At 30.0% G+C, this 23,019-nt stretch overlaps 2 protein-coding genes across 2 annotated transcripts; one reads left to right on the top strand and one right to left on the bottom strand.

The window, feature by feature from the left end:
* Window positions 1-779: 779 nt before the first annotated feature.
* Window positions 780-18,789, bottom strand: LOTGIDRAFT_121447 (hypothetical protein; the record flags this gene model as incomplete). Its single annotated transcript, XM_009059034.1, has 9 exons — window positions 780-852; window positions 1,433-1,515; window positions 1,951-2,168; window positions 9,401-9,444; window positions 9,970-10,071; window positions 10,440-10,546; window positions 12,358-12,441; window positions 14,777-14,858; window positions 18,677-18,789. 9 exons carry the CDS (start codon window positions 18,787-18,789, stop codon window positions 780-782), a joined length of 906 nt encoding a protein of 301 aa, XP_009057282.1.
* Window positions 18,790-19,374: 585 nt separating this feature from the next.
* LOTGIDRAFT_162972 (hypothetical protein) lies at window positions 19,375-22,503 on the top strand (the record flags this gene model as incomplete). The annotated part of the gene is made up of 7 exons (XM_009059033.1): window positions 19,375-19,495; window positions 20,051-20,184; window positions 20,307-20,396; window positions 20,520-20,961; window positions 21,068-21,096; window positions 21,553-21,685; window positions 22,385-22,503. The coding sequence occupies 7 exons, from the start codon at window positions 19,375-19,377 to the stop codon at window positions 22,501-22,503; spliced, it is 1,068 nt and encodes a 355-aa protein (XP_009057281.1).
* Between the last annotated feature and the right edge of the window lie 516 nt (window positions 22,504-23,019).

Raw genomic sequence — 23,019 nt, 5'->3', positions numbered from 1 at the left:
CAGTTAATATATCATAATGAGGTCAAATAACATCAAAAACCAGAACATACAACAATCATGACATCATCATGAAATATTTTTCAGATCACTCAAACATGATCAATGATAGGCCTTTGATTTATATTCCAACTCATATTAATAGATCTTCATTTCATTTTAATGAAGCATTTACAATTGATGGTAATGTTTCAGCCAACAAAACATCCAGTTATTTATATTGAGCAGAGACTCATTTTGGACAGGAATCAAAACCTTTTTTTTCCTGTTAAACTAAACCATATCTTTCTCATTTGGTACATTTTTGCTTTTTGGTATACCCTTTTTGATTCAGTATTAAAATGTTGTAAAATCCTTGTTATACCAGTCCCTGGGACTTTCCGTATTGTTGCAAATTTAGTGCGCACCCGTTCTTACCCTCCAGTGATCTGGGAAAATCTGTCACTGTAAATAATGCCCTTTCAAAAATATCAACAGGTTGGCATAACACAGACACCATAATAATGAGTGGTTATATCGCATATTCCACGGCTTTCACTTATTCAGGCTTACTTGTATACGTAACAGTTGTTTTGATATCCAAAACCCTTTCCCTCAAAGAAATTCATAACAACCATCTGACGCATTTTATCCTATACACACATTACAAAACGGTGATCAATACGACCTTGACATATGATATCAATTAAGAAATGATACCAAATACTCATCATGGCAGACACACACAGGCTTATTCAAAATATACAATTAGAGAATTAAAATTAGTGACTAATATTCTAGTTTTATTCCTGCTTCAATCCAGGATCTTGAAAACAAATGAGAGTTATTGAGCCTTCTTGTCTTTTAGCTGAATACCTGTAATGGAAATCAATACACATGTAAAATACAATATTTCTGCCCTCATTTTTAATTCGATGAGGGCTTATCTAACTGAAAATCTGCAATTTCACGACTCGCCCTTTATCTGTGTAAATGGAGTCTGATGTTTTGCCAAATTTGCTCTGGAACCAAGATGTAAAGAATCAGACTTATTTTATCTCCTGCATGCCTGGTTCACAATGAATTGAATGAGGTTCTAAGCTAAAATCTTGATGCAAGTGACAACTTGTCAAAATATATCTGCTTAATTTGCTTTGGTAACTAGGGAAAAACAGATTCTTTGGAGGACCCTAACCTATACCCATGAAAAGTAGTCGCTGATTGGCTATATAAACAATGACATAATGAGTCAAGGGAGGTTATCAGGCTTTATGACAAGAATATTGATCTGCTATGGGAAATGTAAAGTGGCAGATTCATTTCAATGACTACTGACCCTTCAAACCTGAAGGTGTACTGCATAGGGCTTCTACAGTTAGTGATATATCACTCAATAAATCGAATCTCCAGATATCATAGAGGCTGTACCAGGTAAGAGATGAGAGTAGATACTTACATTTTACCTACAGGAATGAGCATAGAATCATTAGGTTGTAAAACATATTCTTTACCATCTACTGTTATAGTTGATTTATTTTCCTGGAAAATATCATAAAAATCATTGAGACTACTGACCAGATATAAATTCACATCCTTTTATTTTCCATTTAACTTTTATAGAAAACAGATTAGTTTAGTTTTACTGACTATATCTCCTTGCATTTGTCAAAAAATAACTATCAGAGAGCAAAAAAGAACAAGTCTGCCCTCCAATGGCAAAACCTAGTGAGTCATTTGTTCATTTTGATTGGCTCTTAGAAACAATAGGTTTCAATTGTAAATGCCATAACTGACGGACTCATTAGGTTTTACCTTTGGTATTCAAGTTTCTTGGATCCATTTTTACAGATTTGTTACAGTATAAATATGTGGTAGTAACTAGTTACTCTAGTACCCCCAAAAAAAATCAAGTTTGACCAAAAAATGACTAAATAGGTTTTGCCATTGGTATAAAAAAAGTGGACAGATACTTACGATTTGCCAGATCCAGGTCTCTGCCACTAAATGTTTCCCTGAATTTTCTCCTTGTCCATAAACCATGACTTGAAACTGACAACCACAGCCAAATAATAACATACTGCCTTTCTTATTAATATCTGCCCGGTTTTTATCAATCCATTTCTTTAAACTAAAGGGATTTTTCAGTGTAACTTCACTGTCTAATACTATTGGTGGATCTACAGGGATCGCTCCTGAAAAATGTACAGAAATAAAAAATTAAGAGCTGAGCAATGAAAATTGGAATTCAAACTGAACCATTCTGCTACAATTTGTATTAAATAAATGCACTTTAAAATGAAAATCTGAATTTTTTATGCTGTAAGTATAAGATATACAGATATGATTTATGAGGTAAAGTTTATATGAGCTATAAGCTCTGATGCATGATATCTTAATACTATATATAATTGATGCATATCTTGAGATACCAAAATACACACAGTCAATCATTTTGGGGTCATTTTAGTGGTAATATCTACAAATACACTGCTTTTGAAAAAGTTTGATAACATCCCTGACGTTCATGTAGTTGAAATACTATATTATCATATCCATGTGTATAAGGTGTCTTAGAATGGCCAACCACATTCGATGCAACTTAAACTTTTGATTTCTTCTGTGTATACATTTTAACCTGGTTGTATACATGTTAATCCGGTATGCCCAGAATCTTAAAAGTATTGCTATAAATTATCATACAAGCAAGGGGGGGTAACAAATTGGATAAAAATAAATAAATATCTGGAAATAAACTTGAATCTAACAGAATACCTCTATTCAATAAGAATAGAAAACCTCTATTCATCAAGAATAGAAAACCTCATAATACAATCAAATAGATAGAATAAAAAAATATAACTACAAGTGAATGAATGCAAATTTGAGTGAATAGAGGAGAGAAGAAGAGATGAGTAAACAAATGATTAATATTATTATTATTACTATTAATCATCTAATTATGATTAAATATATTCAGTAATCAATGAACTTAACTCAGAAATGTTCAATACCACTCAATATTAATCATCTAATTCTGATTAAATATCTTCAGTAATCAATGAAATTAACTCAGTAGTGTTCAATACCACTCACTATTAAATCATCTACTAATTCTGATTAAATATACTCAGTAATCAATGTACTAAACTCAGTAGTGTTCAATACAACTCACTATCAATCAGCTTCTAATACTGATTAAATATACTCAGTTATCAATGACCTAAACTCAGTTGTGTTCAATACAACTCACTATTATATGGTCTACTAATACTGATTAAATATACTCGGTAATCAATGAACTTAACTCAGTTGTGTTCAATACAACTCACTATTAAATCGTCTACTAATTCTGATTACATATACTCAGTAATCAATGAACTTAACTCAGTAGTGTTCAATACAACTCACTATTAAATCGTCTACTAATACTGATTAAATATACTCAGTAATCAATGAACTTAACTCAGTAGTGTTCAATACAACTCACTATTAAATCGTCTACTAATACTGATTAAATATCTTCAGTAATCAATGAACTTAACTCAGTTGTGTTCAATACAACTCACTATTAAATCGTCTACTAATACTGATTAAATATACTCAGTAATCAATGATCTAATCTCAGTAGTGTTCAATACAACTCACTATTAATCATCTACGAAAATTGATTAAATATATTCAGTAATCAATGAACTTAACTCAGTAGTGTTCAATACAACTCAATATTAAATCATCTACTAATTCTGATTAAATATACTCAGTAATCAATGAACTTAACTCAGTAGTGTTCAATACAACTCACTATTAAATCGTCTACTAATACTGATTAAATATCTTCAGTAATCAATGAACTTAACTCAGTTGTGTTCAATACAACTCACTATTAAATCGTCTACTAATACTGATTAAATATATTCAGTAATCAATGAACTAAACTCAGTAGTGTTCAATACAACTCACTATTAATCATCTACGAAAATTGATTAAATATACTCAGTAATCAATGATCTAATCTCAGTAGTGTTCAATACAACTCACTATTAATCATCTACGAAAATTGATTAAATATATTCAGTAATCAATGAACTTAACTCAGTAGTGTTCAATACAACTCAATATTAAATCATCTACTAATTCTGATTAAATATAGTCAGTAATCAATGAACTAAACTCAGTAGTGTTCAATACAACTCACTATTAATCATCTACGAAAATTGATTAAATATACTCAGTAATCAATGAACTTAACTCAGTAGTGTTCAATACAACTCACTATTAAATCATCTACTAATTCTGATTAAATATAGTCAGTAATCAATGATCTAATCTCAGTATTGTTCAATACAACTAACTATTAAATCTTCTACTAATTCTGATTAAATATATTCAGTAATCAATGATCTTATCTCAGTTGTGTTCAATACAACTCACTATTAAATCGTCTACTAATTCTGATTACATATACTCAGTAATCAATGATCTAATCTCAGTAGTGTTCAAGACAACTCACTATCAATCACCTTCTAATTCTGATTAAATATAGTCAGTTATCAATGAACTAAACTCAGTAGTGTTCAATACAACTCACTATTAAATCGTCTACTAATACTGATTAAATATACTCGGTAATCAATGATCTAATCTCAGTAGTGTTCAATACAACTCACTATTAATCTTCTACTAATTCTGATTAAATATACTCAGTAATCAATGATCTAATCCCAGTATTGTTCAATACAACTAACTATTAAATCTTCTACTAATTCTGATTAAATATATTCAGTAATCAATGATCTAATCTCAGTTGTGTTCAATACAACTCACTATTAAATCGTCTACTAATTCTGATTACATATACTCAGTAATCAATGATCTAATCTCAGTAGTGTTCAAGACAACTCACTATCAATCACCTTCTAATTCTGATTAAATATAGTCAGTTATCAATGAACTAAACTCAGTAGTGTTCAATACAACTCACTATTAAATCGTCTACTAATACTGATTAAATATACTCGGTAATCAATGATCTAATCTCAGCAGTGTTCAATACAACTCACTATTAAATCTTCTACTAATACTGATTAAATATATTCACTAATCAATGAATGAACTCAGTAGTGTTCAATACATCTCACTATTAAATCGTCTACTAATTCTGATTAAATATACTCAGTAATCAATGAACTTAACTCAGTAGTGTTCAATACATCTCACTATTAAATCGTATACTAATTCTGATTAAATATACTCAGTAATCAATGAACTTAACTCAGTAGTGTTCAATACAACTCACTATCAATCACCTTCTAATACTGATTACTGAGCCCTGGACATTCACTTCCAGCATTTAACTCACTAAGACCATGCGAAAACAGAATACCCTCAATCTATGCCTTTGCGTTTTCTACAGCCAACTTTCACTTTTAACTCATTTAGGTCATTATCCTATACAGCTTTCATTCATGATGAGTTGTCTGAAGATTACATAGCCCGAAACTCTGAATGACAGCATGTTTTTGGAGGTCTGTTATAATATTTCTATGTCTATCATATATCATATATATTAAAGTTATAATTAGTTATATAACATGGATATTTAAAACATTACAATTAGACCAGACTTAATTAGAAGTACAACATGGAAAGCATTCTGTACATCAATATCATTCCCATCTTCACAATACCGAGCTATTATTAACTAAGTCTCATACCTTGACTGCAATAGCCACTATTCTTGTATCTAGGAAGTTTGTAACTGCAGTTATTTGAATGGATTGCACTCTGGCGAATACAGCCAATCAGGGCTTTCTACAGACTTCTGTAAAGCATAAGCCATACTGTTTAAGTGCCTTGCTTCCCTGTATTTGCAGGTGTACAATCCAATCAACTCCCTGCATTTTGTGATATAGAAATAGTGGCTATTGCAGTCAAGGTATAAGATGAAGTGTGTAATAGCTGGACATTGTGAAGATGTATCATTCCATGCTTTTAGAGGTTTCGCTTGGCGGAAGCTACAAAGACATATAAGTTCTGTTACTCTGTTAATTTAGAATTTTGAAATTGAAATAGTTAAATTCATGCATTGTAAGAAATAATGACATTCCACTATTCTCGAAAACCATTTCACTGGTGCACCTGTCCGTTTAAGCTCACTTTTAAAAGTTAATTGACTTATTTCTAAAATCAATAATTGCATCATTCACTTTCTTACATAATACAGAGAAAATACTTTCCTAGATCTTTTTGTTGAATTGAAAGGTAACCAGACACCAAATAATAAAAAAAGAATATGTTTTGGAGAAAAATGGTCTATATTGTTAAGAAGTAATACATGAAAATATACATTTCTAACCTGATTCTACTTTCTTGTACTTGGCACTTCGACCTGCTAAAATGCATGACATTGAAATGCTTAAAAAAATTCATTCAGCCAGAAACCATAAGATATCTTGTTTATAATGTCATGGATGATGAGATATCTTCTCTTTAGTGTCAATATGGATGAAAATATATATTGTTTCTAGTGACAGTATGGATGATAAGATATTTTGTTTTTAGTGACAGTTTGGATGATAAGATATTTTGTTTACAGTGACAGTATGGATGATGAGATACCTTGTTTATATTGACTGTATGGGTGATATATCTTGTCTACAGTCAAAATAGGTGATGAGATATATTGTTTATAGTGTCAATATGGGTCATAAGATATCAGACTTATGGTGACAGAATGGATGATAAGATATGGTGCTTATAGTCTTAGTATGGATGATGAAATATCTTGTTGATAATGTCAGTATGGATGATAAGATATGGTGTTTTTAGTGACAGTATAGATGATAAGATATATTGTTCATATTGTCAGTATGGATGATAAGATATATTGTTTATAATGTCAGTATAGATGATAAGATATATTGTTTAAAATGTCAGTATAGATGACAAGATATATTATTTATATTGTCAGTATGGATGATAAGATATATTGTTTATAATGTCAGTATAGATAAGATATATTGTTTATAATGTCAGTATGGACGATAAGATATATTGTTTATAATGTCAGTATAGATAAGATATATTGTTTCTAATGTCAGTATGGATGATAAGATATATTGTTTATAATGTCAGTATAGATAAGATATATTGTTTATAATGTCAGTATGGATGATAGATGATAAGATATTTTGTTTATAATGTCAGTATAGATGATAAGATATATTGTTTATAATGTCAGTATAGATGACAAGATATATTGTTTATATTGTCAGTATGGATGATAAGATATATTGTTTAAAATGTCAGTATAGATGACAAGATATATTGTTTATATTGTCAGTATGGATGATAAGATATATTGTTTATAATGTCAGTATAGATAAGATATATTGTTTATAATGTCAGTATGGACGATAAGATATATTGTTTATAATGTCAGTATAGATAAGATATATTGTTTCTAATGTCAGTATGGATGATAAGATATATTGTTTATAATGTCAGTATAGATAAGATATATTGTTTATAATGTCAGTATGGATGATAAGATATATTGTTTATAATGTCAGTATAGATGACAAGATATATTGTTTATATTGTCAGTATGGATGATAAGATATATGGTTTATAATGTCAGTATAGATAAGATATATGGTTTATAATGTCAGTATGGATGATAAGATATATTGTTTATAATGTCAGTATAGATAAGATATATTGTTTTTAATGTCAGTATGGATGATAAGATATATTGTTTATAATGTCAGTATAGATAAGATATATTGTTTTTAATGTCAGTATGGATGATAAGATATATTGTTTATAATGTCAGTATAGATACAAGATATATTGTTTATATTGTCAGTATGGATGATAAGATATATTGTTTATAATGTCAGTATGGATGATAAGATATATTGTTTATAATGTCAGTATAGATAAGATATATTGTTTATAATGTCAGTATGGATGATAAGATATATTGTTTATAATGTCAGTATAGATAAGATATATTGTTTATAATGTCAGTATGGATGATAAGATATATTGTTTATAATGTCAGTATAGATGACAAGATATATTGTTTATATTGTCAGTATGGATGATAAGATATATTGTTTATAATGTCAGTATAGATAAGATATATTGTTTATAATGTCAGTATGGATGATAAGATATATTGTTTATAATGTCAGTATAGATAAGATATATTGTTTTTAATGTCAGTATGGATGATAAGATATATTGTTTATAATGTCAGTATAGATAAGATATATTGTTTTTAATGTCAGTATGGATGATAAGATATATTGTTTATAATGTCAGTATAGATGACAAGATATATTGTTTATATTGTCAGTATGGATGATAAGATATATTGTTTATAATGTCAGTATAGATAAGATATGCTGTTTATAATGTCAGTATGGATGATAAGATATATTGTTTATAATGTCAGTATAGATAAGATATATTGTTTATATTGTCAGTATAGATGATAAGATATATTATTTATATTGTCAGTATAGATAAGATATATTGTTTATAATGTCAGTATAGATGATAAGATATATTGTTTATAATGTCAGTATAGATGATAAGATAGCAAGTATGATCTTCACAAAGGAAGTTCATGTGAGCTTTGAACTTAAGTTGAAGTCATGCTGCTGACAGAGCAAGAGTAAGCTTAAATCCTGGGTATATATGATATTCTTCGATATTTAAACAGTTTTAATATCAAAAGAAAACATGAGGCCATTATAAGAAAAAAGATTTCAAATCATCAGAGCAAATAATCCAAGACTTAAATCTGTTTTCTATATATGACTTCAATATAAAATATAACAGTTAAACCTATGTCACACTTGATGAACAATATTTTAATAGTATTTTAATTGTTTTCAAATGTGTGTCAGTATAATATTCATATTAGTACAAAAATCTAAGATATGGCTTAGTAATGTGCTTTCAAGAGCTTGAATGGTGAGTCAAAGCATCTTCCTCACAGTCAATCTGAGTAAAACTCATATACTAAGAAATTGGGTCACTTAAGGGCACAATGCTTGAATGATATATACCTTTTAACAGGAATTTTGTCAAATAGGGCCTACATTTGTCAGAATCTTTTTCAGTAATTTTGTAGATAAAATTAACATGTGCATCATTTTTTTTACCTGTGTCAATTCCTTTTTGATGAATGGTTAGGACTTGTGTATTTTTTTAACTGTAAAAAGCCAAGTTGTACAAGCCCAGAGTTGATACATACTACAGATTTTTGATCTAATAATGTGTATAATAACATCTAAATGCTGATTGTAGCATACTCTTCAATATCATACCATAATCATCAATGCTTTAAAATTCAAATTTCCACAAAAAAAATAATAAAACAAAATACATGAATGAAAATTTGTTCACCAACCTGCTTTAGGGACTCCAGTTTTACATTGTGGTGAATCAAAAAATCTGAAATAAGACAGATAACATATCGAATGAAGAGAAATATTTATTCCATTGTTTTAATGGCTACCCTAGGTAAATGTTGACTATTCTGAAGTTCAGGGAGTTGCACAGTCTGCTCACATGTATGAGGGTTTGATGGCCGATGAAACAAAAGCTCAGTTGTTTTGGTCAATCAAGTAAATTTCCCTCATTGCACAATACATGGTGTCTGTTTTCTGACAATGAGCAAAATGGTACAAGATTATCATTTAGAATGAATTCTACAAGCAGCACTATCCATCATAGGCTGTAATCGTTGGGTTACAATCCAATAAAATCACAGCATTATGTCATACAAGAAAGGCCGCTATTGGAGTCAAGGTAAAGGTAATAGCTTGACATTGTGAAGATGAGTGAAGCCCAACAAATCTATTCTTTTTCTGGCCCTAAATGTAACAATATCCCTTCCATATGTCAAGTCTGAAAAATGATAGGGCCAGATTTGTTAAGCTAGGCTCAGTGCAAAACATATCACAAACATATACTTACTCTTTTATTATAGGCACTAATTGTGTTCCTAAATCTTCACAATAAAACCATTTTTCAAACAAAGATTCCATTGTTTTTTCACCTTCTACTTCTACATAATATCTGTTTAAAAGAGAATTTTAATCTTTATCCTCTGATCAGGTAGGTAAATGACAAGTTAACGTTCGCTTCCAGCAGATGCTGATATCGCATATCCTTTGATAACTTGAAGTTCAAGAGATTTGATGTTATTAGTTTGTAATCCTCTGATCAACGAAGGTCAGAAAATAATAACATAACAAATAAATAATCTCCTGAACTTCAAGTTATTTAAAGTAGTTATATGGATTAAAAATTAGTTCATGGATTTGTCAGGTTATACAGGATTCTGTTATATATTTATGACACCAGGTTATTCCATTGATGAATATAAAACCTTGCCAAGTTTGAAAATCAAAATTTATGCTCATTTTAATAGTACATGTACATACCTTAATCCATCTAATTCTGATTTGAGGCGTTCTCGTTCTATGACTAAACCAATAGTATTTTCTGAGCGTTGTGGGGAATGAGCTACACGACCAGGTAACAAAAATATCTGAAATGGAGTTGACATGTTGCCTTTGATGATGTAAAAAATTTTAATTTGTCTGAACATCATATATGAAAAATCATAAGGTGGTAATAGTAACTTTAAGATAATCAGAAGAACAAATCTGATTGGTTGGTTATTATTACAGTGATACTGACAAATCAGATTTTAAAGGGACAGACTCGCTATTTTTTGGCGTTGTTTTGGATTTTGGATATATGCAATTAATCTTTGGAAGTACTAGAAATATACGGAAAACGCAACTAGGAATTTCAACTTTTATATCAATAGATGTCTTTGATAAGCTGACTTTTTAACTTTTAACATGGATAATTCTAGACACACATGGATTTGAACGTTCAAATTTCGACAAAAACAGTTAAAATGCAGTCTAATCACAGTTAATGTTAATTTTGAAATTGATTTCCTTTTTATGAGGACATGATAGCTTTAATGTATTAGTATTTAATCAGTAAATCTATAATATAATTCTATAGACTGATTTACACAACAATAGGATAAACCTGATTCTATATCAATGAATTCTATATCATCAATCAAAGGCAATGCAGAATTAACTCTAATCTATTTTCCGCTTAGTTTACTAAATTTTAACACCAAAATAAATCATGTACTAACTTCCGAACCCAAAATCCAAACAACATTGGCAAAACATTAGTAATGAACTTTCCACATGAAGTATATCAATCATAAGTGAGTAGTATTTTATAATGCAAAGTGGTATCAGGTGTCTAGAAGAGTAAGCACACCCTGCGTGGTGCCACAGCTGTAATAGCTGTTTAACATGAAAAACAAACATGAAAAATAAACAATACTTTAACCCTGTGCCAGTGCCTTTGAGGATAGTAATTTGTTAGTTGAAAAAATCGACAAAACAAAATGATTGAATGAAATTAAAGGGGCAATTCTTTAATTTAGCTTATCATCTGATAACAGGATTATTATTAGACATCAGTATCTTTTAAACAGTAAATCAGATGAATAATTCCTAAGAAATGTGATATTGTGGTAATAAATCAAAAAATCAATAATATTCAATATATCTTAATTTCAATCTTAATAAGTTTCCTGCACTCAGATAAATGTTAATATTGGAAGTTACAGAAATTTCACATTTATGACTACAACTAACAAATTACTATCCTCAAAGGCACTGGCACAGGGTTAAGGTATCTACTTTAAAGTCGTGATTAATTTGTCATGTTAAAAGCGCAACGATTCATTAGAAGATCCAATTTGGTTTTTGAGACACAGAAATGAAAGTTCATGTTCGCATAAATATCAGAGAAGCAATCTATTGCAAACACAATTTATTCTTTTATGACATTACTTGTCAAGGGTCAAGGTCATTATAGGACTTGAGCAGAACTCCATGAATAAGTGGGTTTGGCCTAGAGGCATGTTTTCACTGCACCGATATATTTTGCTGTGCCGTACTTGCGGAATTCCGTTCAAGTGAAACACAGTGCCAAGCCCTCTGTTTTACATGGCAACTTTTTCTCAGTCTGAACTCGGCCCTTCTTATGTCTATTGGCAGTCTAAACACAGCTTGTTTGACAATGTTAATATATCAAACAGGCTAATAAACCACTGGTATGTGTGTTGCTAACCAATATCTAACATTGTCACACGTTAATTATATAATAAAACACTTCTTCAGATTAGAAAAAATATTAATAGAAAAAACAGTGGTAAATATGTGTCTATAATAAAGTGAACTACATTAAAAAGTCATCATTTTGACAGTTTGTGAGAGGAAAAACCAGAAAAATGTAAATAAAAGTTAATGACAATACCTCTCCTTCTTTTATTATAACATCTCTATGTTTACCATGTTCCACTACTTTTAAACACATATCTCCTTTCACCATGTAAAATAACTAGAAAAAATAAAATATAATAACAGATGGACATTTCATCAATAGTTCTATATTCTAGAAATAAGATATTTTTCAATAAAATTATACCGAAAACAAAAAATGCACACTTTTCTTTACATTTTAAGACCTTTGAAAGAACATTTTCACACGAATGCATCGGATTCTCTAAAACTTAAAGGGACAGATTCACCATTTTAAGGCTTTGGTTTGGGTGTTGAATATATGTAAATAGTCTTCAGAAGTATTAGAAATGTAGGAAAATCACATAATTCCTTTACAAATACTTCAAACTAGGAATTTTACTCATTATTTCTATAATGTCTTTTCTATATATCACAGAGTATCTTAAATGACGAGTCGTCATTTTAACATTCAAATGCAGATAATTCTGGACATACATGGATTTGAAGGCTAAAATTTCGACGATGGGCCGTGAACATTATAACTGAGCTTAGTTAAAAAATTCCACTTTTTGTGACTAAGGTACGATGTCGCACTTGTCCCTTTAACTTCGGTCTATTTCAAGATCAAATCAAGTTTCAGTTATCTTGATTACTTTGATTTTCATACATTTCTAGCACTACTGAAGACTATTTACATATATTCAAGACTAAAATCAACCCCCCAAAATGGCACATCTGTCTGTTAGATTTGCTGAGCAAACAAATTTTAAAAAGATATCTTGATCTGCATATTTACTGGGAAAAATATATGAAAATGCAGACATTAAGACCAGTATCTAAATTAGAAATATATTCAGAAATAACTTCATACTATGATATCATTAAGTATGATCATATGATATGATATGATTTTTATGTTTGAAGTTTTCACTTCATTAATAGTTAATGATATACCATAACTTGAAACAGGTGTTTTACATCATACTGTGATAATTTAAAAATATTCACTTTGTAGTAATGTATCAATATTAATATTATACATGCTAATCTAAAGAAGCATTGGTTTTTATTGTAGGTCAAATTTTTTTTGGCTCAAAAAAGTTTTTGTGAAAACTATACATCAATAAGTAGAGAAATGTGTCCTTTGACATATCTGAAAGTCAACAAAGTTAACTAAAAATCAAGCCATTAACTTTTAAGTTAACTTTTAAATTTCGTTATGATTTTTAAAGATGTTCGAAACTACTGTACGGATTTGAGTAAAATAAACGTCTTATTATAGAGGCAAATCGAGCTATTATAAAGCTAAACGCTAAAACTAGATCAAACTGCATAATTAACAAGTAATACTCTCCGTCTTTAATTAACACTTTTAAAATAAATTCAGTTTGATCTAGTAGATACAGGTACATAAATATAAATAGCATACTTTAGAAATATTTTCAGGTATAATTCATGATGTTTTTGATAATGATTTTTTTTTCAATTGGAGCAGTGGTGACTAGATGCTTGCTGACTAAGCTGAAAAAGAGTAAGCTAATGCTACTGTCCTGGCAAAATTTACCTCAATTTCTTCATTTTCTTTACAAATACAATGGCCAGTAAAACCTTTTTTAATACATCAAGCTGGATCACTTAAAAAACACTTTAAAAAAACTTATCAAACTAATTTGTTTACATCAATTTATAAAAAATATAAATTAGTTGGAAATAGATGGAAGTTATAACTTGTTATAACAAGTTACTAACTTGATAAAAAGACATTAAAAATTATATTAAGCTAATTGTCTAAAATTGTTTAAAATGCTAAAATAATATGTGATCTTTTAACACAGTTGACATTAGTTTAAAACTGGACGGAAACAATTAGTCTGGCATTGTTTTGATTGGCTATAATTTAAAATGACACCCCTTAACTGATTCAATTTGTAAAATGATATGGTCTTTAAATACAATCCTCCACAGCAATTTGGTTGAAAATTGATTTGATGAGGAATAATTGTTTTCAATAGTGTAATATATGATATGATAAACTGATGTAATGACACAACTTTAAAGGGACAGTTGCCATTCTTTTTGACCAATCATAATTTAGTCTCGGAAACCGGATTTCTTTTTAGCAAAGCCAATCAGTAATAGTGTTCAAAGCTAACTGTCCTAATTTGAGCTTTCAAATCCATATGTGTTGAGAATTATCTGTACATTTCTAGTACTTCTGAAGATTAATTACACATATTCAAGACTAAAATCAACCCCATAAAATGAAGTTGTTCTTAAATATTTGGAAGCCTGAATTTCAATTTACAGAAATGTACTAAGTGAAATTTGATTTACCAACAAAAGTAAAAAATAAATTACTGACAATAAAACACTTAAAAGCAATAATGATGATGACAAAAGGTTTTGTCTAATATAATAAATCTATTATTTACCTCTTCTCCTTCCTCTATATGATAATCTTTACGTTGATTTGGTCCACCTACATAAAATACCTTCATCTGGCCCTTCTGATGCCTGAAAAAAAACAAATTATTATGGTAATTCAACTGTAAATATCATTCGATTTTTGTATTTTATACAAAGAGGGTAACTTTGATGTGTTTAGGCGAATAAATATCCAAGGAAGACTCAGTGGTTCAGTGAGTTAGACAATTGGTTGCTAACATAGAGGGCCCGGTCGGGGCTGTTCATTGTTCCTCATAATTTTTAAATGAAATGAATTACAGTAACTTAACTGTAAAATATTAGCTTTGTGATTTTTTGATTTTTCAACATTTTTCATGGTTTATCAAAACAGAACATGTTCAAGAGTTGGAGTAAGACCAGACTAATGCCACTATCCAAACAAAATTTCCCTCATGGTACACTGCATGGCAGTGTCCACCAACATAAGTACAATCAGTGGTATATGCTCTTCTAAGTAGTCATAGTTAAAATTGAAAAATTTAAATAGCTATTTGTCAGTAGTTATAATTTAATTCCTTCTGTCAAAAATTGCTCATTCATCTGACCAAAATACAAAATGCCTTTTGACAGTTCAAATTGAAAAAGATCAGGCTAGTGTTGCTATTCTGATTAACTTTTACTCATTGTACACTGCATGACTGTGTTCACCAATATTAGTTTAATTAGGGGTTCACCTTATGGTTTATGTAGTCCTAGTTAAAATAGAAACATTTAAATATCTATTGGACATTACTGATTCCTTTTGTATTTTCTGTGTCAAAAATCACTCATTCATGAGTATTGACAAAAAAATCAAATGGCTATTTTTTGACTATCCTGTCCAAAAACATAATGCCTCGTTTTGACTGTTCACTGATGCTGTTAATCTTTTATCTAACACCATTACCTACTTCTTTCTGCTTAACTGACTTCTGATACTTTGGTAAAATAAAGTTTTGTGTATAGTAGAAACTGTTTAAGAGATCACTCAAGGGAATAATCTATAACAGTGGTCTCTTAGCAAGAGAATTGGGTAAGAATAAACACCATAACTATTTTGTTTTGATAGCCATTTTATATCTTCTACTGTTATAATTAACTTATAATTTAATTAATCTTTTAACGATTAGCAAATTGTCAATAATAATATAATAGCCACCTTACTGTATCATAGAAGTTTGTAAATGAAGCGATTTGATTGGATAGTACATAATGCGAATACAGATGTAAATGAAGCGATTTGATTGGATTGTATGTTAGCAAATACAGCCTACCAGAGGACTCGACAGAAAGTCTGTGAACACAAATGTTTACAGACTTTCTGTTGATTGACTGTATTCGCTAGTGTACAATCCAATCAAATCACTGCGTTCTCTGATAGAAGAAAGTTGACTATTGACATTGTGAAAATTCTACTACATGTAGTTCTTTTATTTTATGTAGATTAACAACATACTGGATTTTAATTTTGATAAGTGTTACAGATAGTTGAAATTCTATCAGGTGGTAAAGTGGATAATAGGGGGACTATATCTGTAATAGATAATCTAAAGAAAAGTAACATATGGCCATTATGAGATAATAGTATCATTATATACCTAGCTTATGATAAGAATTAGAAATAGAATTATGTCAATGGACATATTTTACTTATAGCAGCTCTTCTAAAGCAATGCCTTCTGACAAAAATTGACTTTGGAATGAAATGCTCTGAAGTCTCATACAAACTACCATAGTGAAACTAAAAAGACAGTCTGCTATGTGATTAGGTGCTGTTGGTTTGAAGATCCTCAAGGCAAAAAAAAAAATTTAACTGAATAAAAAATCATTAATGAAAGTGAAAAAATTGAGTTATGGACAGAAATATACATCAATCGAATCAAACACAATTCTCATGATAATTTTATAATAACAAGAGATATATGTAATTATTAATCGATGTCTGCATCAGTAAAAATGCTATATTTTTCCCTCTGTCAGGATGAATAATGGTGAATTGCTTACGAATGAGAGAGAACATGGGAAACTTTCATTTCAACAGTTTGGAATGATAATTGAAGGGACAGATTCACCATTTTAGGGAGTTGATTTGAAGGCTAAACTTTTGAGAGTGAGCTTTCAACACTATTACTGATTGGCTTAGCTAAAAAGTTTCCATTTTTGAGACTTAGATACAATTGATCAATGGGATGGCGAATCTGTCCCTTTAACTGTTAAACACAACCAGATATAAAGTCATTGTAAGAAGGACAGACTCATAAGCTAAGCAAACCAGATAATACCAGACTTAACCAATATAATATAGTATCGGTTATAGTACAGTACACTATTTACTAAGTATATTATTATTATCTACACATGTTTACCTGGCTTGTGTGTACTAGTTAATAAGGGTACTATACAAACAAATACATGTCATCAATGTTTAAATGAAATAGGTTCAATAACATTTTTCAACAGACTACAAGTGCATTGGACAACTTCAAAGTGACAGGTGTGCCATTTTTTTGACCAATCTAACCTAAGTCTCAGAAACAGAATTTTTTTTATCGTTATAGTTTTCACAGCACACCGTCGAAATTTGAGCCTTCAAATCCATGTGTTTCCAGAATTAAAAGTTAAACAGATTAGTCGTCATTTCTTGAGACACTTCATATAGAAAAGGAAAAGAAATTCCTAGTTTGAGATATTTTTGAAGGAATAATGCAATTTTCGTACATTTGAAGACTATTTACATATTCAAGACTCAATTCACCCTCAAAAATGGTGCAACTGTCCCTCTAAAGATAGCCTTAATTTTAGATAAAATATCATGCATTGATAAGTAAATCTAAAAAGAAATTGACTTTTACATGAAACTTTGCCTACCTTAGTTCCTTAGCTTTGCCCCTTAAATCCAGTGTTCTAAATTCTATATCTTCCATTTTGAAAATTAGTTCCAAAGCAAATTCAGTCTAGTAGCAATCATAAATAGAATTTGTAACTTTTTCTTCTAATATTTCTCATCTCTGATGTAATCTAACAAGTTTTCAACCAAAATCCAGTTCTAGCGATATAATTTTTTGTCTTGTAGTACCTGTTTTTCAATAGGATGAATTGTGGGATATAAAAAAACCAAAGGGGCTGTCATATTGCTCCTCTTTTTCACTATCCCACTATTCGTTATGTTATAAAGAACAGGTCCTTATTAACACCCTTTGATTGGTAAAAAACAATGTCAATAGAATGGAAATGAAATACAAAACTGGTAAGATTACATTGGACATGAAATATCAGAAAAAAGAAACAAAGTTTATTGAACTCTGAAATAAGTCATTAGTCTATTGCTTATAATATTGATTAGTTACTTTACTTTTTTATATTCAATGAAGCAACTCTATTAGGTCGTAATAATGTTTAGGTACAATACTGGTTCAATAACTGTTATTATACTGTGTAATTGATTGTAAAATAGTGCCTTAGTCTGTTGAAAAAAATGAATTTCATCTGCATGTAACTAACCTATATGGTCTTACCTAGATTAAATATTTTCTTGAAATCAAAATAGTAGGCATACAGTAATATTTATCATTCATTTATTTAATGAATTTGAACATATAATACATGGAACCAGAAAGCAAGATATGGATCATACATCATCTGCCACATATGCCTTGCTTATTCCTTATTCCAGTCTTTTCATTAAGCAACCCTAAGTGCTCAGACGCCTAATGAAACTGTTGTAATTAAATCCAGTAACAAATCCTTCTAACCAAAAGGGTTCTCAGGAGTTGTCATGTTTTGACTCTGAGTGCCAGTGCATAGAGTTGAAAAATATAATGCAGTAATGGCAAATTCACAAATGAAATCACATTACATAGCCTACAATAAACTAATAAAGCACTCACATCATTTTGTTGCATACTGGAGGCTCGAAATACTGTTTATTCTGCTCAATCCAATTATCTACATTCACTACACAGACACTGTCTTTTCCACCTTCAGTGGATTTTGGATCCATTTTTACGTTGTAGTTTAACTAAAATTTCTAAGAGACTGAACCATAAATACTTTCACAAAAGGTCAATATTTTGGGTCAATGTTTGATTATCCAGCCTCTGCATTTCTACCAGTTACAAATGGCGTACTTGACATTCAAAGCTAAAGTTAAAGATGAATTATTATTTAAGACGTTATAATTTTCATGTTTTGCATAAATAAAAGGTATTCGATAATTATTGACAGGTAATAAATTATTGAGCTGGAATAAGAAGTTAAAATATTGAAGCAGCATAAGTAGCTACTTAGATGCAAATTTGCCAAATTCGTCTGCTAAAGAATCTTGCTAAAGAACATAAAACGTTTGTCAGTCTCTTTAACTAAATCTGACCCACTTTCAATTAATCAAGAATTAAATTAAGTAGACTAATTAATAGTCTCAAATATATTTATTCCTTGATTTAAAAAATTAATTAAAGGAATTGAAGTGATTGAGGATTTTATTTTGAAAAAAATTCATTTGTTTACAAATTTTTATCCATTTATTTCGACAACAGGGCTCAAACCCGAGACTTGGCTGACGTGTTAACAAGTGCGGCGCTACAAGATGTCAGCCGCCATGAAACTCATAGATCAAACAATATTTTTACTATTATTTTCATTTTATATTTGTGTTAATTCCGGTAAAATATCCGACCTTAAACTCTGTGCTGATGAAGATTGTCAAGGTGATTTCATACTTTGAGTAGTTGTCACAATGTAAAGGGATTATGTGCTAAACATCTGCTGAGAAATGTCCCCACAAACTCGGACACTATCCATCCACACCGGCACCTCTACCCACACCATGTCCATCGTCTACAATCATTCACGTTAATTATCACTGAAATCTCCCAATGTAGATGCATTTGTATTTGAGTGATATTTTCTGTAAAAATTCTAAGTATTTTGTTACGGCAGCATGTGTTTTCAAATAGGAAGTAACTATTGTTATGAAAGCTATGATCTTCGTAATTATTTTTTTAGGGTAAGGTAGGGATGGCCATTTCTTACTAGCTGCCCTTTAAATCCTTGTTAGGGTTAGTTTTAGGATTTGGAAGAGTTCTTTATTGTATAAAACAAAAGATACCCAGATGTATAGTCTGCAGTAACTATAGACAATTTATTTCAAAGTAAAGTTGCTCTATCCTATGCCTTCCAAATAATCTTTTTTTCATTAAATACTTTTTCAAACAACCAAATGATTTATAAAATAAGTTATCATTTCTTTAATTTTTTTCCAGCAACTATAAGTAAAGCTCAAGCCCTAGCAAATTATAATCCAAATGATCCAACATTTCTCTCTTTTAAAAGAGGTTCTGTGATATCCGTGAAGAGTAAATCAGCTGGTTCCAGACCAGATCTATGGAGTGGTGAGGTAGGTGGTGTTTTCATTTTAAAGGATCAACATTAACATGTTTGAACTAAAAAAGGACATGAACACATCTAGTTTAATCATGGTGCTTTATTATCACTTTTTTTTATGCTGTTTTATTTTAGATAAATGGAGTTCGTGGATATTTTCCATATGCATTTGTACGTGAATTTGATGTTGCTCATAGGAAATTAGACCATATCGTACCTACAGAGGTAAGAACAATATTTTTTTACTTTGTAACAGACTCTTTATTTGAAACTAAAGGATTGATTCTGTATTAATGAACTATCTCAATTATTGTTGAATTTGACAAACTGAATTTGGTTTTATTTTAGAAACATCTTTCACCTGGTGAATTAGCTTTGCAAAAAAGTGAAGATGCTAAAAAACAACAGGAAGTGACAAAAGAAGCACCTTCTGATCAAGAAGAGAAAAATGCGGCTACTCAAGATGAAGTTGCTAAGCGACCAGATACAGTTGCTGCACCTGTCAAAGATAGCCAAAAACATGATACTCAAGCAAATATCCCGCCACCACCTTTCAAAGAAACTGGTGCAGCTCAGACTCAAGACCCTGCTACTACACAGAAACAAAATGTTGCTGCCAAAGAAGAGGTGGCACAGCCTGCAACAACAGACCACAAACTGAAAGTAGGAGAAGGGGTTATAATGGGTAACAACAACCAAGAGGGAGTAGATAATATGAAAGTAGCAGAAGAAGAAATTGATGATACAGAGGTAGATGTAGAGCCAGAATCACAAACTCAGACTTCAAAAGGTAAATTCTGAAATTGTCCCTGTAATGATTCTTGTTTTGTGTCTTACTTAATTTGAGGCTTTATAGGAATAGGAATTTCAAAATCTGTTTTTCTCTTTTTTTGTAGATGATGTAAAAGAAAGTATTTTACCTAAGGTCAGTTCATTTCTGTATGATAAATCATTCAATACAATTTTCAGTGATATTTTTGTAACCTAGGCCAGTGCTTCTATTGAAACTATTTTCTATAACACCTTATAGAAAAAGAAGTCCTCTGTCACTGAATTAATTATTCCTTTCAGCCTAACAAAATAGTTTTGTTACTTTCCACTTGTTTCAAACAATATCGTTGATTTGTCTATAGTTTTTATCTCAACGAAATCAGATTAAACCAGGACATTTTTGTAAAATTCTTAGCAGAAGTTATTCTCATACCATACCAACCATGATAAAAACAAAAACATATGTTTATAAATGTATAATTCTTGAGTTTCATTTAGTAAAGAAGGTGTTATTGACTTTTGGTCTTGGGCATGATCCCTGATAGTAGGTTTATAAAATGGTAAATGGGTAGCCAAACATGCTGTCTGTAACTTGATGTATTTTCATTAGGTTGATGAAGGTAAGACTGATGATAGTGAAATAGATGAGACTGAACTAGAGGATTATGATGAAGATCATGATGACAATAAAGATGTGGATGAAACTGAAGTTCCTGATGATGATGACAGTTGGTCCTTTGCAAGTAGGTCTTTTGTAGTTTAAGATAGTAACTTTGAGAATTTCTGGTTGATTAAACTTTTCATACATCTTTAAAGGGCTTCAATCTATTGAATATCTGTTTTTATTGAATGGTACAAGAACAGTGATGTGTAAAGCTGAGTGAACTGTGATAGCAAATATTTTGATGACTGTATCCCATCTGGGATAAAGGTGCCATTTTTCATAACTGATTTTTTTTATACCAGTACTGTGAAAGTTAAAGTTCTCTTTGAAAATTGATCCATAAAATCCGTATTTCTATTGTCAAATCGCAAATTATAGATCAGGGTACATACTTATTATCAGAATTAAAAATGATCTTTGCTGGTGGAAAATCTATTCTTATATACAGAAATCAATGCTTGTATGGCTTACAGAAGATTTCTATCCATCATGCTGCTTGTTTTTCGCTTTTTGAAGAATTTACATATCAGACATTTTCTTTTGCATGATACAGAAAAGATCCTTTCTATATCAGTCATGATTGTTCAATTCATTTTTGAGACTTTGTTTTAATGTAACTCTATTGTCAGATGTTACCAAAAATATTTTTGTCTCTATTGTTCCTTAAAAGTTGTTTACTTTCAGTTTTGACTTTTGGCATGTGATAATCAACTTGTCTGTCTGCTGCATGACTTATTGTAATTTCACTTTGTTTATAAATAGAATCTTTTGTTTGCAGACGACAACAAGAATAAGAATGAAAATGCAGCAGATAAAATTGATGAAATGTTTTCACATCTGAATGACATTTCTCCTCAAAATGTTGACAAGCATTCTGCAGAAGGTTACTATAAATAGAATCATAGTGTACTCAGTTTTAGTTTAATTATCCCCCCTTGGCTTAATTCTAACTCTTCAATATGAACAATAAAGATGCTTCTTTTTCATTACAAAAGATGTTTGGAATGAGAACTATGAAATTAGAACCATGAAATTAGAACTTTGAAATTAGAACTTTATAGAATACAAACTATGAAATTAGAAAGACAAACTATCAAAAAAGAAATATGCACTATGAAATTAGAACTTTGAAATTAGAATACGAACTATGAAATTAGAAATACAAACTATCAAAAAAGAAATATGCACTATGAAATTAGAACTTTGAAATTAGAATACGAACTATGAAATTAGAAATACAAACTATCAAAAAAGAAATAAGCACTATGAAATAACTATCAAATACAAACTATGAAATTAGAACTATGAAATTAGAACTATAAAATTAGAAAAACGAACTATGAAATTAGAAATACAAACTATGAAATAAGAAATATGAACTATGAAATAATAACTGAAATAAGAAATTGAATG

This window comes from Lottia gigantea (genome assembly GCF_000327385.1).
Source record: "Lottia gigantea unplaced genomic scaffold LOTGIsca_37, whole genome shotgun sequence".
NCBI lineage: Eukaryota > Metazoa > Mollusca > Gastropoda > Lottiidae > Lottia > Lottia gigantea.
The sequence above is the reverse complement of the archived record's forward strand: the minus strand, read 5'-3'. Positions and strand labels throughout refer to the sequence as shown.